General features: G+C 47.0%; 1 protein-coding gene across 1 annotated transcript; it reads left to right on the top strand.

The window, feature by feature from the left end:
- Positions 1 to 2,223: 2,223 nt before the first annotated feature.
- On the top strand, positions 2,224 to 17,092 carry Naaa (N-acylethanolamine acid amidase). The gene is made up of 11 exons (XM_040747406.1): positions 2,224 to 2,498; positions 3,288 to 3,452; positions 5,977 to 6,103; positions 8,278 to 8,368; positions 10,100 to 10,176; positions 11,424 to 11,596; positions 11,680 to 11,742; positions 12,722 to 12,788; positions 13,599 to 13,627; positions 15,791 to 15,868; positions 16,407 to 17,092. The coding sequence occupies exons 1-10, from the start codon at positions 2,287 to 2,289 to the stop codon at positions 15,864 to 15,866; spliced, it is 1,080 nt and encodes a 359-aa protein (XP_040603340.1). The 5' UTR covers positions 2,224 to 2,286; the 3' UTR covers positions 15,867 to 15,868; positions 16,407 to 17,092.
- Positions 17,093 to 17,309: the final 217 nt, after the last annotated feature.

Below are 17,309 nucleotides of genomic sequence, written 5' to 3'. Positions count from 1 at the left end.
GAGGGGAGATAATCACATTTTGTTACTCAGTTTGGTTTTCTTTGTAGCGCTTTTAACCTTTGCTTTGTTTCTGAGTGCTTCACCCCTCTTTCTTAAAGATGCATTTTTGTTTATGTGTGTGTGAGAACATACGCTCACATGTGTGTGGATGTGCCCAAGGAGACCCTTTGGGGCTGCAGTTACAGGCCTTCATGAGCTGCCCGACACAGTTGCTGAGATTCAAGCCCTCTTCCTCAGGATACCGCAGCAAGCACCTTTAGCCCGTGGATGCTACTTCTTGTCAGTTACAGTGCAAATATCTCCACAGGTGGGACATGGTATATCTGTAAAAAAAAAAAAACCAGGTTCCTGTATAAAGTTTGGACCTGGAAATTTTCAAAACCATTCCCAAATCTCCTCACACATTTTACTATGAGCAAGAAGAAAACAGGTGGCAACTTCAGCAAGAGTCCCTAGTTCTGCCTGGCGGTGATGTCGCATGCCTTTAATCCCAGCACTCGGGAGGCAGAGGCAGGAGGATCTCTGTGAGTTCGAGGCCAGGCTGGTCTGACAGCCTCCAAAACAATACAGAGAAACCCTGTCTTGTAAAACCAAAAAAAAAAAAAAAAAGAGTCCCTAGTTCCTTGGTGTGCTGACTAGTTCCTTGGTGTGTTGACTAATTCCTTGGTGTGCTGACTAGTTCCTTGGTGTGCTGACTACTTTTATGTCAGTCGGCACACACTAGAGTCCTTGGAGAGGAGGGAGCCTCAGATGAGAAAATGCCTCCAGAAGATGAGCTGTAGGCAAGCCTGTAGGGCATTTTCTTAGTTGGTGATTGATGCGGGAGGGCCCAATGCTGTGGAATAGTCTTTCTGTCCACTGTGAATATGTATTATTCTCATTGGTTAATAAAGAGCTGAGAGGCTGGGCGTTGGTGGCACACGCCTTTAATCCCAGCACTTGGGAGGCAGAGGCAGGCAGATGAGACCAGCCTGGACTACCAAGCGAGTTCCAGGACAGCCTCCAAAGCCACAGAGAAACCCTGTCTCCAAAAACAAAAACAAAAAACAAAAACCCACAGTGATTGCTGGGGAGGGGTCATGACGTGGTTGTGGGTCCCTGAGCCAGGGAACTTCCCTCTAGAAACTTGATCCCAACACTTTGTGCATTATTTATCTAGCACAGAAGAGCCATGGCTTCCGTGTGTAGCTAAGGAATGGCTCTCAGTGTCTAGCTGCTTGCTCTTAAGCTACAGATGGGACATTTGCTTTGAACAATGAAATAGGACTTAAGGAAACGAAAGGTTCTTGAGCTTAATAGCATACAGGTCATAAAAGTAGACAAATCAGAGGTAGCGGTGGCCCCTACTGGAGGGCAGGGCTAAGGAAGGATGGCCGTAGTGGCTGGAGAGATGGCTCAGAGGTTTCCTGGGTTTGATTCCCAGTACCCACTGCCGTCTACAACCCCAGTTCCAGAGGATCTGAAGCCCTAATGTGGCCGCCTCAGGCACTAGGCACAATAAGGTGTACAGAAATACAGGCAGGCAAAACACACATGTACATAAAATAGTAAAAATAAAGACTCCATTTTTTTATGATAGAGGGATGGGAACACCTGAACAAAATGAATTCCCAAGTTTCTTGAGCACATTTAGCTATTTGATTATAGGCAATTCTGCTGTCTCATAAGAATGTTTGGGTCTTACCAAGGTGACTTTACACATTCAGTCTCTCAGATATTAGGGACAGTTTAGATGAGTCAAGGGGGATTCAGGTTGGAGATTTGCTAAGATAGGCTTTGGATTCAAACAACCCAACAGAGGAAGGCAAAGGCTCCTCCGCCTGTGGCCCCAGGCAGGTGAATTCCCTCCAAGCTCGGCCACCAATAGAATGTGAATTAATTAGGAGTTGCCATTTGTCTTGTGTTGATAAATAGGTGTCAACAAAAATGGTTAAATTTTTAGGGGGTTTTGCATAGAAGTTCTGCCCTTCAGAGAGTTTTAAAATGAGCAAATGCAGACTAAGGAGACAAAGATGTCTTTCTATCACTGTAGGACCTTAACGCCCTGGACCACTACAGCTCAGTCTCGGCCCACGGAGGTGTGATGCGGCCTCAAATTGTGAGTGAGAAGCAAGTTTAATCTTGCTAGTGCAGGAGGCAGCTGTCACTGCTTGGGTTCCTGGTGATGGGTGGGGCGACCTAGGGCAGGCTCCGCCTTCAGTGCTAGCACCGCCCCGATGCCTCCCGCTTCACTTCCCGGACTGGTGAAGGCTCGGTGGTGGGGTGGTAGCCTCAGGAGTCCGAGCCATGGGGACCCGAGCCACCGGAGCTGCGGGCCATGGGGCACATCTGGCACTGGCTCTGCTGCTGTTGCCGGGGCCCTGGCTGGCGGCTGGTGTCCCCGGAGCTCCGCCACTCTTCAACGTCAGTCTGGACGCGGCCCCGGAACAGCGCTGGCTGCCCATGCTGCAGCACTACGACCCGGACTTCGTGCGCGCCGCGGTGGCAGAGGTCATCGGGTGAGCCGCGGGACAGGTCCTGTGAACTTGCAGCCAGACTCTGCCCCTCCCCCTCGGTGCTGCACCCGTGCCCTCCCCACTGCTCCATGCAGCGCCCAGAGGGTGGCTGACACAACAAGGCCAGTTAGGTTCCTAAGTTCGGGGTCGCCGGTGGCAGGCGCGCGCCTTCCAGACGTTTTCCGGGTCAGCGCGATGCACAAGGTGTCACTCAGTGGGCTAAACATCCCGGACCAGCCTGACCGCCCTTTCTCTCCAGGGTGCTTGGCACTCATTGGAGATGGAGGCGAGTGCTCCACCATTGGGTGTTAAGTCAGCCCTTATAATTTTTATTTTGAAAGTCTTTCTGGGAGTTTGACCCTGCTCCAATGAGTATATGGATAACACAAATTGCACCTGGTATTTTTCTGTTTTTGGCGGGGCGAGAGGGGTGCAAGGGAGAGGATGGACCCTGGAGGAATGGGAAGCTAGTGTGATGTGGGTACGCTGTATGAAATTCCCAAATAATTAATACAAACATTGTGTTGGGAGAAAAACAGTTAAAGACTTCCTGTGTAGCATAAACTGGCCTTAATTGTGAACCTCCTGCCTCGGCCTGCTGAGAGCTGGGATTATGACCCGACACTACGGCTCGCGGCTCATTCCCTCCGCTTTGGATTCTGGAAATGGAGCGGCGTGGTGCAGCGCTTCAGTTCTGGGAAAGTCTAGACTCTCCCTGCCCCTAGTCCACACACACTTGCACCCTGCATGCTCTGAGCTGGAGACACAAGCTTCGTGCGTTGCCGTTTCTAGCGACAGAGTTCCCCAGTGGGTACTCGGGGTGATCGGAGAGGTGGTGTCGAAGGTGGAGAGCTTCCTGCCCCAGCCCTTCACCGACGAGATCCGCGGTATATGCAACTTCCTCAACCTCAGCCTGGCCGACGGTATCTTGGTCAACCTGGCCTATGAGGCCTCCGCGTAAGTGCCCCATGGGAGGGTGGGTTAAAGTCAGTTGACTGTCACCTGGCCGAGACTGTCACCCACGATGAGTGGGCGGCGGTATGTTTGCTGTGAGATAAAGCTAGTCACTGCAGTTTGGAAACCACCTTAGGTCTCTGTCTGGTGGACTTCCCGGAGGAAGCAGCCGCTCTACCCAAAACTTTGTTTTATCTTGTCATCAATCTAGAGGTCATCCCTCTTTCCAAATCACTCAAGGGTTGGGGCGGTGACTCTGTGGATAAGAGTGCCTGTGGCGGATGGAGTGAACCTGAATTCTGATCTCTGGCTGCCGGTGGCCTCAAGTGCCTGTAACCCAATCATTGGGGTGGGAGAAGAGAGGAGGATCATGGGAACTTGCTGTTTCAAGTTCAGTGGGAGAACATGTCTAAAAAGTAAGGGGGGGTGTTGGTGTGAGCATGAGTTCAGTTCAATCCCTGAGACATAGCGGAAAGGGGGAACTGACTACCGTTGCTTGTCCCCTGACCTCCAGAAGCTCACTGTGACGCAAGCCCTCTCCCCTCTCCCACACAAATGAAAACAATGTAGAATCAGTAGAGGAAGACCCTCGACTGCCGCACTTACTGTTTCCTACCCTGCATGGACAGCCAGTAGATGCCAATAGCTCCTGACTGCCTTAGGATGAAGGAGCACACCTTTAGTTCCAGCACTCAAGGCAGGGAGATCTCTGAGTTCAAGGCCAGCCTGGTCTACAGAGCTAGTTCGAGGACAGCCAGGGACACACAGAGAAACCCTGTTTCTCACAAAAATGAATAAGTAAAAGAAGATTTAAAAAAAGATGAATGAAGGGAAGTTGGTGGAATAACAAACTATTCTTTGGCAACTTTCCAACCCCAGAAAAGCAGAGTCCCGAAGCGATCTACTGCCTGCCTTTCCAGGGTAGACTCCTGTGTACTCTAGGCTGCCAAACTCAAGTGCCTTTCAAAGGGAACTAAGTTAATTTTACTCTGTGTCTCAGGTAAGGTTTGTTAAATTGCCTAATTTTCTTTGTAAAGCGCCCTCAGGGTCAGGTTGGAAATGTTCTGCCCTCACTTCTGAAGGCTGGCCATGTGAGCTAATTATGTCCTGCTGAATCTTTGTAGCCTCAGGCCACGTAGGGGCACAGGCCTGGGGGGAAGGTGGCTTCTTCCGGTTTGTGATATGGAAACCAAGCCTCAGAGAGAACATTTGCCAGCTCTCTGGTGGCTGGTGAGTTCCAAGGCTGCCCACAGTGCCTCTCCTGGAGCAGAGGATGCACGTCCTTGTCCCCGTCCTTCTTCAGGAGGGGGTCACACTGAAAGACTTGCACACCAGGAATGGTGGTGCACACCTTTAATCCTGGCACTTGGGACATGGGCAGGAGGATCTCTGTGAGTCTGAGGCCAGCCTGGTCTAGATGGTGAGTTCCAGGACATGCCAAAAAATGACTTGGCAATAGTGGTCCCCTTGGTGGTCCTCTTGCCATTCTTCAGAAAATACCAACTTTGAGAGCAGTCCTGCAGACTTTAATCACTCACCCACTACCTTTGAGGTCCTTAGGAGTCAAAACCTCACCAAGCTTTCTTCTTTAAACAAACCAAGCAGTGAGGTAATACTGGTTTTTTCTAATTATAAAAGTAACAGTGAATGATCACAAAAAATAAGTAGTACAGAAAACTTTATTTAAAAGATATTTTGTATTCACTCAGTTATCTATTTTGTAGCAAGCTTGCCCTGTCTGGCCTGAAACTGTCTGTGTACAACAGGCTAGCCTCAAACTCACAGAGATCTACCTGCCTCTGCTTCCCGAATGCTGGGATTAAAGACATTTGCCTCCACCACCCAGCTCTGGAGTTCCTTTTAATTTAAGTGTGTGTGTGTGTGTGTGTGTGTGTATGTGTGTGTGTGTGTGTGTGTGTGTGTGTGTGTGTGTGTGTGTGTGTGTGTGTGTGTGTGTGTGTGTGTGTGTTTGTCCTAACAATGCATAATATGAAGAGGACAAGTTGGGCTAACTGGTTTTTTTGTTGTTGTTTTGTGGCTTTTCGATACAGGGTTTCTCTGTAACTTTGGTGGCTGTCCTGGCACTTGCTCTGTAGACCAGCTGGGCCTCAAACTCGTAGAGATCCGCCTGCCTCTGTCTCCCGAGTGCTGGGGTTAAAGGCATGCGCCACCAGCGCCCAGCTCTCTTGGGCTAACTTTGAGTAACATGGTAATAGGTAACACACCAGCAAGCAGGGTTCAGGTCTGGCTGTGCCTTGCACACACACAGGACGTGGGGAAGATTAAACTCTCATCTCATCATCTGTAGCAGAATCATGTGGCCTGATGGAAGGGTCTAGATGCATTGTGTCCAATTGTATCTTCCAGCCACAACTGTCATTTCATATCCTTGTACAAGAGCATATTATAGCATTTATGTCCACAATAAGGAAGAAAACCTGTTGCTTTGAGGATTTGTTTCAAAAACAGAAATCTCATTCTTTGTTCCTGTTGTCTTCATTCTTGTTGGAATTATCCCTTTGCTCAGATTCTGCACCAGTATCGTGGCCCAAGACGCCCAAGGCCACATTTACCATGGCAGGAACCTGGACTACAATTTTGGAAATATCTTGCGAAAGATGACAGTGGATGTGCAGTTCCTAAAGAACGGGCAGGTATAACCATTTGCACGAGACCCAGAGATCAGGGTCAGGAATAGCCGCACCCACAAGATGCAGAGATGGAGGCCGGTACAATCATGCGCACAAGATACAGAGATCAGGCCGGGCATTGGTGGCACATGCCTTTAATCCCAGCACTCAGGAGGCAGAGGCAGGCCGATCTCTGTGAGTTCAAGGTCAGCCTGGTTTACAGAGTGAGTTTCCAGGACAAGCTCCAAAGCAATACAGAGAAACCCTGTCTCAAACAAACAAATAAATAAGATACAGAGATCAGTGGCAGGTACAACTAAGTGCACGTGCATGAGAGGAGAGACGGGGGCAGGTACAGCCGTGTGCAGGAGAGGAGAGGCAGGGCAGGTACAGCCGTGTGCACGAGAGGCAGAGGTCCTCCATTAGAACAGCAAGTGCTCTTATCTGCTGAACCATCTCTCCAGGCCCTAAAAGAGCTTGTGGTCTTTTTAGTTGTTTGTTTTTTCAATTGTTTCTTTGTAACTGCATTGTAGGGCTCCTTATTTTTTATTGTGTATGCATGTGTATTGAGTGTGAGTACAGTGGATCTAGCATTCCAGGCAGGTGGGAGCCGCCCTCAGGGTGGGAGCAGTATATGCTTTTACTCACAGAGCCAACCCTCGGGCTTTAATTGCAGGGAATGCACTCGCACCACACTCCTGGAGATGGTGATGGGGAGCCTTCACGGAGGCACACGGAAGGTCTAGGGGAAAGCTCACTGAAGAAACTAAGTCCTTCTCCCTTACAGTTCAGTCACCCAAGTCACAGCCAGACAGAGCAAATTTGAATAATGCTGTGAACAAGGTTATTAGTATAATATTAGGTTTGGTTTGGTTATTTTGAGACAGGGTTTCTCTGTGTAGCCCTGGCTGTCCTGAAACTCACTATGTAGACCAGACTGGCCTTGAACTCAAAGATATCTACTTATGGGTGTTGGGATTAGAGGCATGCATCAGCACACCTAGCTTTAATATTAAGTTTTGAAAACAAAAATACTACTCTAGGTCTATTTAACTCCTCAAAATCTAAAAATTTTGGTTAGCCGTTATAAATAGTACAAACTGTGCAGGATGGATGCTTCTAGACGCTTCCAGGAACTGATGCCTCTCAACTTCTGCAACTTGTGACTTGGTTTACAGTGATGTTGTAAATGAAATCTGGTTGTAGGGTGACTTAAAGCGTTTGAACTTTAATCTGGCTGTTATTGGCAAGTCATTCCAATGGTTTAGTTCCCTAAACTCCACAGGCCTTATAAATGAAGAGTGTTTGCCTTTGGCATAAACTCAAAACCATTTCCAGTCACACTCCATTTGCTACCTTCAGAATGGAAGTCTTCTGGGTCAATAGTGTTTCATAGACACACAGAATGCAAAGGGATAGAAACAACGGGTTGTGGTGAAATCTGCTGGTTCAGTATCATACCTTTAAGGTTTTTTTAGTAGTCTGACTTAGCAGCCAGTCTGGTAACTACCATGACTCATTCATAGTGTCTGTCACCCTGGGTGGTGGTACAAGTCATCTGCAACTACTGTCTCTCATCTCCAAGTACCAGCAAGGTCCTCTGCAAAAACCACAGGCACAGCCATTACTTCATGCTTTGCCGAGCACGTTCACTAAAAGGCAGTTTGGAGAGCCAGGTGTAATGCAGGTAGATAGCTGAGTTCAAGGCCAGCCTGGTCTACAGAGCAAGCTCTGGCATAGCCAGGGCTATGCAAAGAAACAGTCCTGAAAAACAAAACAAGGAAGCAGCTTGGTTCTACTTTGGTTAGGGAAAGGAAAGCCACACACCCCACCACCGTCCATCTCACTCTGAATTCTGACCATAGATCGCTCCCTGGCAAGGTTAAGAAACCTTGCTCTAGAATATGTTTCAGAGTTTCATTCTGTTATGTTGAAATCTCTAAGGCGAAAAAAATTCAGGAAGCTGGGTATGGTGGCATACACTTTTAATCTCAATTCTAGAGGCAGAGGCAAGTAGATCTCTGTGAATTTGAGGCTATCCTGGTCTACACAGCAAGTTCCAGGCTATCTAGGCCTCATATAGTGAGGCACTCTCAACCAACAAGTAAACAAGCAATGCAGGAAAGTGTAGGGGAATTAAGTGATTTCAATTTGCACTCTGCTGGGTGGTAAATGATGCCTTTTTCCCTTGATTTCAGGTTGCATACACGGGGACTACTTTTGTGGGATATGTAGGATTATGGACAGGTCAAAGTCCACACAAGTTTACAGTTTCTGGCGATGAACGAGGTAATTTAAAAATTCCTGAGTATTTTAAAGCAAATCCTTGTTGAGGTCTTCTAAGTGCCTCCTTCACTCTCAACCAGCAGATTTTGTGAAAGGAAACTTCCAGCGACTTCCACTTCCACTCATGAGGGAAGTCCCGTAAGCAAGGAGGGTGACCTCAGGTGGTGCCTGGGACTGCAAAGGAAGGACTGAGGGACGATCTGGTGGAAGGTGCAGAGGCATGGGGGATAGGCTGCTACTAGGGTCAAGGGTCAGGGAAGGCCTGATCCATGTCATCCCAGTCTGGGTCTGCAGAGGCAAGAGGAAGATATCTCTGTGGTCTGACAGCAACAACAAAGGCACCTACTGTCTTTGATGTTGCAAATATATATATGCTATTGGTGTGATTAAAAAAATGGAAGTCAGTGTAGTTATGGCAATAGTTATTACTATTGGTGTAGTCTAGAAATGAAACACAGTTGGTGTAGTTACAACAGGGAGTAAGGACATTGGAGGTATAGAGGAGACCATGGCCATGTGCAGGGCCATGATGATCGTTTGAATTTTAACCAGAATAGAAGCCATAGGAGGGTGTTGGGCCAAAGAGTGAACAGACTCTCTCTCTCTCTCTCTCTCTCTCTCTCTCTCTCTCTGTGTGTGTGTGTGTGTGTCTGTCTGTCTCTGTCTCTCTCTCTGTCTCTCTTTCTCTCTGTCTCTCTCTCTCTCACACACACACACACACACTTACATGTACATTTGAAACAGTATTATCTTTTTGTAGCTCACACATACATTTGAAACAGTAGGCTCCTCTTGAATGAGCCTCCCGAATGCTGGGATTGCAGAAGTACCACTATTCTAGTGTGACTTATGTTTTGACCATCTTTGACTGCTCAATGTTAAGTTGTGTGTGCATGTGTACACACATGCATGCGCGCATGCATGCATGTGTGTGTGTGTGTGTGATGTATATATTTACTTAAACAGGCTTTGATTCCATTGTCTTATGAATTAAGATGTTTGTTAAACTAATTATTGAAACGAGAGCAATTTAAAGTAACTGAGTTACTCTGGAACATACAAATTTGATGAAACTCAGTCCACATGTAAACTTATTAAAGATACGTCAAAAAGGCAAAGTTTGCCCCATTCTTCCTAATATTTGTCGAGTAGCCTCCCTTGAAAGGAATAGAATTTAATTTTTGCCAAGATAATTATTGGTAGAATGATTTTATCTAACATAATCACTGTTGAATCAGGTGCAAAAGATTCTGTTTGCAAAACCTGAGGGAAGCTGGCCATGATGGCACATGTCTGTATCCCGACTCCTGGGCTGCACAGGGAGATCCTGTCTCAAAAATAAAGAAAAGAGAAAAAAAGAAAAGGAGGAGTCAGTAAATATCTGCTTGTTTTTGTTTATTACTATACATATGAATATTATATACATATTCACTTGTGTATAGATGCTTTTATGATTGGTTGGCTCTCAGGCCCAGGGCCAGCAAGATGACTTAGCAGGGAAGGGCACCAACCATCACGTCCAAGGATCTGAGTTTGATCCCCGGGACCCACATAGCAGAAGGAGAGAACGCACTCCTGCAGGCTGTCCTCTGACTCTTAAATACATGCTGTGGCACACACACCTAAACACACAATAAAAGTAAATATGGAAATAAATGTAACAAAAACCTTTTACTTAAGAAGTATTGTTTGAGTGGTGTTTGGGCCTGAACTGCTGCTTCTTTGCACACGCAGATAAAGGCTGGTGGTGGGAGAATGTGATCGCTGCCATTTCTCTGGGACATTCTCCGATCAGCTGGCTCATCCGAAAAGTGAGTACTAGTGTTGAGTCCCCTTCACCCAGGCTCATCTAAACAGAGGGGTCATGCTGCAGGGCTCTGCGTCCTTTAACAGGATTTGATGTTTTCCTCCAAGAAGAACAAATGATGCATTGTCTTCCAGTCCATCTGTCTTTCCATAGTAAACATTAATGATAAAGCGAGGTACTAACTGACAATCACCAGGGCAGATTTTAGTCAGTAATGCACTATTACAATAGAGACAACAGTCAGGGTGACCTGAGCTCAGCTCTGAGTTGTGCAGAGGAGCCAGGCTGCTATAAAGGAAGAATGAGGGAATGAAGAAGGTGAATGGAGACTTAGAAGGGTCAGAGAAGACACACATGAAAAAAAGTAAATAAAATAATAATAAAAGTATCTCATCCTTCCAGCAATATTTACAAGGCCTTGTCAGGGCCTTGTGGCTTGTGTGCCTTGTGATATAACACTAGCTGTGGGATGTCTTTCTCTCAAAGTGACAAGAGTGATTGTGAAGGTGTTGGGGACGGCAGGGTGTTCTCAGCAGCTGAGTTTAGTGAAGGAACATGAGTGGCAGTGAGGTGCTGGAGAGTGACCCTCTTCACTGTGCGTGCCTCAGACCTTTGAGTGTCTCCACAGACTTGGCCTGGCTCCTCGTCCTAATGCCACATGCTGTCTCTCTGTCCCAGTTGAGTCCATTGACCTGGAACCCAGCCCCACATCCACTCCAAACCCTGAAGCCACCATCGCAGTGACTCCTGTTTGTCTCTTGGTACCTGAGCTCTTGTGCCCTGAGAATGGATGGGTTCCTTGTTGTGGCTTCCATCATTATTTCGGTGTGTCACCACTGCTTGGTTACGGCATTGTGTTCTTGGAAATTTTGCTGAGAGCAAGAATGAGGTCCTGGCCCCCCTCCAGCCCATTGCCTCATGCAGAGCAGTGATCAGCAGTGACTGTGGAGATTACAATGATTGGGAAGGTGGTCAGTCAAAACTCATGCCACCAAGACTGGGGGAGTCAACTCTAGGACTAGCTCACAGCTCTGTCCTGTCGCTACGGCCTCTCTGCCAAAGCTGAGGCGTTTGTCAGTGCTGTTCTGTTTTCTTCTCAGGAGCCCCAGTGACTATGGGATAAATCAGGAGTCACAGGTTATAGGTATGGCTTAGTTTAGTTAGCATCAAGAGTCTTTGGAATGTGTGTCCTGCCCCGTGAGCCCTCCCCATTGGATGACGTCGCCAATACCAGTTTGTCTTTTTGCTCAGACCCTGAGTGACTCAGAAAACTTTGAAGCTGCTGTTTACACTCTGGCCAAGACGCCCCTCATCGCTGATGTTTACTACATTGTTGGGGGTACCTTGCCCCGGGAGGGGGTAGTCATCACCCGGAACAGAGGTGGCCCAGCGGACATTTGGCCTCTTGACCCACTGAATGGAGCGTAAGTAGAATTGCATCTTATTTTGCATTTTAATATTTCTTCTAAATGTCCCTGGTAAGGCAAACTGACACACTCTATTGCAGGTGGTTCCGAGTTGAGACAAATTACGATCATTGGAAGCCTGTACCCGAGTGGGATGACCGAAGGTAGATTCTTCTTGTCTTGTCTTGTTCTGTTTCATTGAGACAGGGTCTCACTCCGCATGACCAGGCTAGCATGGAACTCGCTTTAAAACCCAGGCTAACCACAAATTCAGAGTAATCCTCTTGCATCAGCCTTCCTGGTACTAGATTAGAGGCATAATTCCTGTAGGTAGACTTCCAGTATTTTCTCATGGTCAGGAGACTGTCCCATTCATACCACAGGGACCTACAGGTGACATCTCCTTCCAGAAAATACAGCTGGCCTCTCACCAGGGCCTGGAAGGGCAAAGAGTACAGGGTGTGGAGGAGGGCAGTGGAGAGGACCTCTTGGTAGTTGGTGGAGGCTAGAAGGGTCCTGGCCCCAGGGTCAAGGAGCCCTGGATTCCACCATGATCCCTACCAGTGACTCCGTGGAGCCAATAGGGTCTTTGTTCACCTAACTGAAAGTGTGTGGGAAGGGCTGAAAGTCATTTTCCATAAATCAATCAGTCAAGCCAGGCAATGATGGCACATATCTTTAATCCTAGCTCCCGTGAGGTAGAGGCAGGCAGATCTCTGTGAGTTCAGGGCCAGCCTGGTCTATAGAGCGAGATCCAGGACAGGCTCCAAAGCTACACAGAGAAACCCTGTCTTGAAAAAAAAAATCAGTCAATTGCTCTGCTGATACAAGGGCTTGAATTCCCTTTCTAATGTGGAAATGCCAGTCATTTGGTTACAGGAAGTAGTATATCTCACTAATCTCTATTCTCCCACTGGTTTGGCAATAGTGGATTTCTGCAGCAATTGTCCCAATTTCCTTGAGCACTTGGGATGGGCAGGGGCAGGGTCCAGCTGAACGAATCAGATGACTCAGGAGAGAATGTTGGGAGCCAGAGTCTATTCGCAGGAATCTGGGCCTTGCACTGTGCCTCTCAAAATGGCATCTGATGAGGGTCAGAGTTTCCTGAGGCACCTGGTGATCTTTGGCCCATTGTCCTTACAGAACACCAGCCATCAAAGCCCTAAATGCCACAGGGCAAGCACACATCAGCCTGGAGGCCCTTTTCCAGGTAACTCCATCTCCATGTTGTCCTAAGAGTATGAAAAAGCTGCTCTGAAATCAAGAAAAAACATTTCAGTAAAAGTTCTATGAGAGCCGAAAACATTTTAAAAATCGCTTAATATTTTCTGAGTTTGGGTCTATATGGTAGTGTAAGTGTCTTCATCTAAGCTTCTCTTCGTATTAAAATAAGCATAGCTAGAATATGTGTTTGTTGTTTAAGAGAAAGAATGGGAGCTGGAGAGATGGCTCAGCAGTTAAAAGCACTGACTGCTCTTCCAGAGGACCCAGGTTCAATTCCCAGCACCCACATGGTGGCTCACAGCTGTAGCTCCAGTTCCAGGGGGATATAACACACTCACGAAGACATACATATGCAGGCAAAACACCAATGCACATGAAATAAAAATACTTAAATGTTAGAGAGAGAGAGAGATAAAACAAGGATCTAAAAATCTGTAACAAGCATCCTGAGATACATAGAAATGTTAAGTGGTTATATTATTTTTTTATAAACTTTAATTTAGTGTGTGTGTGAGAGAGAGAGAGAGAGAGAGAGAGAGAGAGAGAGAGAGAGAGAGAGAGAGAGAGAGAGAGAGAGAGAGCTTGTGCCGTACCAAACACAAGGAGCTCAGAGGACAACTTATGGGAGTCGGGTCTCTCCTTCTACCATGCGGGTTCCAGGGATTGAACCCAGGCCATCAGGCTTGGCAGCAGGTGCCTGGGCAGCAGGGTGAGTGGTTATAGTCTCCTCATATGTACTCCACATGCGTTTCTTCTACCTTTTAATATTCTCATGATACGATTTTTTTCTATGCAGGTTTTATCTGTATTTCCCGTTTATAACAAGTAAGTCGCATGTTCAGCACACACTCTTCATTTTCCCCTAGCACAAACGTTACTGCAACCAGGTGACCCAAGTGTCAGAGCAAAAGCTCTGGCACTCGAAGCCTTTAAAAGCTAGCCCAAGCCCGGCGTTGGTGGCGCACACCTTTAATGCCAGCACTCGGGAGGCAGAGGCAGGCAGATCTCTGGTCTACAGAGTGAGTTCAGGACAGCCTCCAAAACAATACAGAGAAACCCTGTCTCGAAAACCAAAAAAAAAAAAAAAAAAAAAAAAAAGCTAGCCCAGCGCCCGTCCTACTGTGCCAGTTAAAGGGATGCACATTAGAGGGAGACAGAGAAAGGTGTGTCGATCAGGGTGCTGGGAAGAGGAACAAATAAGGGGTCGGTGAGGCTGAGCAGGAAGCTGGCAGGGGATTAGGTTAAACAGAGGAAGAATTGGGGGAAGATTCTAAAGTCCTCCTGGTGCTGCTGTCCCATTCTGCCCCACTCTGGCTCTGCAGGGGCTCTGAAAAAGTCCTCACCTCTTGAGGGGACAGGTGCCTTGCCTTGGAGGTGGCGATGGTGTGTCCTTCAGGCTATGCTGTTCCTGGAACCCAAGTTGATGCAGGTGTAGGATAATGACTGGGGGCATTGAGGTGCATTTGGAGGAACCGGAACAGGACAGTGTAAAAATGGGCGGTAACATGTGTCCGTGTATCTGAAGACTTGAATCGGGTTGATGTAGCTTAGATGAGCACCAGTTTCTGGATAGGGACTCCCTACTAACGTGCCGCGTGCAGAGTGACAGATTAGCATGTCCGTGTGCAGAGGGAGCAGTGGTACAAAGCAAAGGAGACACATGTAAAATGAAGGCAGGTGGCTGGGCCTTAGCCTTCCCTCAGGTACCATGGGGGCCCAGTGAGGAGTCTGTGCTTATCTAAGAGCATGTGACAACCTCAAGCACACCTTGGCTTCCCAGGGATCCTTGCTCCCAGAGGCAGCAGTGAGCAAAGCCAAGTCTCAGGGGACAGATATTCTAGTTCAAAGGGAGGGACAGGTACATGTCACAGCCAGGTGAGAAATTCAAGAAAACCAAAGCCAGCAGGATGGGGTGACCAGGATGAGGAAGGAGTTGGGTAACGACATGTTTGCCTCTCAGTCTGCAGGGGGACGTTCTTCACGAGTTTTTCAGCTCTGTCACATTCCAGTCTCTGCTACCCGCTCTGACTCACAGTCTGAGATTCTTTTCCTTCCTTCCTTCCTTCCTTCCGCCCTTCCTTCCTTCCTCCTTCCCTCCCTCCCTTCTTTCCTTTATCTTTTTTCTTCTCTCTTTTTTCTTCCTTCCTTCCTTCCTTCCTTCCTTCCTTCCCTCCTTCCTTTCTTTTCTTTTTTCCTAGACAGAGTTTCTCCAGGAAACTGCTAGCCCTGGCTGTCCTGGAACTCACACTGTAGACCAGGCCGACCTCGAACTCAGAGATCCACCTTTCACCTCTGGGGGATTGTGTTTCTCTTTTATGTATTTATTCTTTTTTTTTGTTTTTGTTTTTTTGTTTTTTTTTTCGAGACAGGGTTTCTCTGTGGCTTTTGGAGGCTGTCCTGGAACTAGCTCTTGTAGACCAGGCTGGCCTCGAACTCACAGAGGTCCGCCTGCCTCTGCCTCCCAAGTGCTGGGATGTATTTATTCTTTTGATTTTTAAAAATGTTGCTTTACGTTATTATGGTTGTTTATATTATTATTATTATTTCTCCCCCTTTTAGCCTGTGCTCTTGACAGCTGTAGTCTGTGAGCTAGGGTTTCTCTGGCTTGTTGCCTGTGATTTTACTCACACACTCTCCTAAGGGGAGGGTCACAGGAAGCCCCTAGTGTGCTCTGAGGGGTGACTGTGCAGAAGTTGGGGGTTCCCTTTCACCATGACAGCAAAGAATAGGCGATGACCCCATTAGAGGTAGCCCCACACATGGGTGATGTCACCCACTACCACAGCGTGATGCTTCGAGGAGTCAGCATTTAAAAATCCAACTTGGCTTTCAATGGTGTTTCAAAATAGGAAGAAAAGCCATTTAGATCTCTTGCGTTACATCTTAGACATTACACCTCTTTGCCTTCTTATCCTGCATTCCAAGAGATGGGGAAGGGCGTCATATGGGAAGGTGATACACACATAAGAATTGGTCTCATTATTTCAGCTACACAATCTATACCACAGTGATGAGCGCTGCCCAGCCTGACAAGTACGTGACTAGGATCCGGAGCCAAAGCTGAAGGTAAGCAGAGGAGCGAGTGCGCCCACGCCAGGCTGTGAAGGATTTGACATTTGTTACTGCTTGCAGGGGAAGGGGTGGCAAGAGCTTCTCACGCACGATGGTGACCTCCCTAAGACTTAAAAGTACGTGATATTTTCAGATAAACATTTAGCATATGATGGTCAATTGTTAGGTATTTTTTAAAGTTTACACAACACTGAGATCTCTCTGCCCATTGCTGCTTAACAAACCCTGAGGCCCAGGGTTCCCAGAGCAATAGTGAGGCCTAGTGTATCAGCGCATCAGAAGGCAACAGACCCTCACAGAGTTTACCTGAAGGCACCAGTGAGTCCACAGGGAAGAGGAAAGACACAGGGGACAGGGACCTCCTTGTGGACGGCACCTGCCATCAGGGCCTTAGGCCACCTACTGCTCAGGTCTCTGGATTGGGAAACCTAGCCTGATGGTTTGGTCAGTCTTTTATCATGAAAATATTTTTTAAAAAATTACATTTTTAAAAATTTTGTTTGAATTAAATGTGTTTTCTTTTCCCTACCAGGTGGTGATTGTCCAAGAGTTGCATTTGAAAGACTAAGTTGGAATGAAAGTGCTCTGTTTGATGAGCGGTGTGGACTCCTCCCCATTCAGCGTGTCTGCCTTGTGCAGATCTCCGTGCTCTGTCTGGGGAGGCGGAGAGTAGCACATTGTCTTGCATCCTCCCCCCTCCTGGTCCTCTTGATCATCCTTAACAGCCCACCCTGGCTGGAACAACTCAGATAACCTGTGCCCAAGGCCAGGCTCTATCCGGCTGGTCTCGGTTTCCCATGGTTCTCTCTACTTCTGCTTTTCTACTGAAGAAGTGGAGGGGCACAGTGGCTGTCTTGTGGACAAGCCTGGGCAGTTTCCCCTAAGGCTGGGTGACAGCCCACGGCTCAATTTACCTAACAAGTGTGAAGCCCTGGATTCTGTCCATAGCACCACAGAAAAGAGAAATACATAAGTTTTCTCTGAAACGTGGAGAACTGTAGTTTCAGTAGAATTTGCTTAAAGAAATTCATATTTCCATATAGTGACACTCTCACTTTTATAAACTTCTAATGTATTTTTTTAATGTGGACCTTATTTTTTAAAAAAGCCAACTATTTTGTTACTGCTTTTGAAAGTTATGTGAAACCAAATAATTTCCTGTCATTGTTTATTGCTTGTTAATAAAATGTCAAAACATGTTGTCAGGGAGAGTAAAAACTTGCAAGACATCGAGCATTGTGTTCTACCCAATTATCCTGAAACCTAGTGCTTCTGTTTTTAAATATAGTTTATTGTTTTATATTTCCTAGGAAAGAGAAAAGGAACTAAGTATAGATTTCTTTGTAAATATTCATGGTTGGTTTAATACCTATTTAATATACTCAGGCATCTTAGATTTGCTGAAGAATGATCTGGGAATGTAGATTAACAATCA

The sequence above is a fragment of the Mesocricetus auratus genome, unplaced genomic scaffold, assembly GCF_017639785.1.
Source record: "Mesocricetus auratus isolate SY011 unplaced genomic scaffold, BCM_Maur_2.0 Super-Scaffold_100006, whole genome shotgun sequence".
Taxonomy (NCBI): Eukaryota; Metazoa; Chordata; class Mammalia; order Rodentia; family Cricetidae; genus Mesocricetus; species Mesocricetus auratus.
The sequence above is the reverse complement of the archived record's forward strand: the minus strand, read 5'-3'. Positions and strand labels throughout refer to the sequence as shown.

What these genes read in the sequence shown, in the direction of transcription:
- Naaa (XM_040747406.1), top strand. Translation starts at nt 2,287, where the DNA reads ATGGGGACCCGAGCCACCGGAGCTGCGGGCCATGGGGCACATCTGGCA. An exon ending in AGTTTCTGGCGATGAACGAG is followed by an intron (nt 8,369 to 10,099) that starts GTAATTTAAAAA and finishes TTGCACACGCAG; the next exon opens with ATAAAGGCTGGTGGTGGGAG. An exon ending in CCCGAGTGGGATGACCGAAG is followed by an intron (nt 11,743 to 12,721) that starts GTAGATTCTTCT and finishes TTGTCCTTACAG; the next exon opens with AACACCAGCCATCAAAGCCC.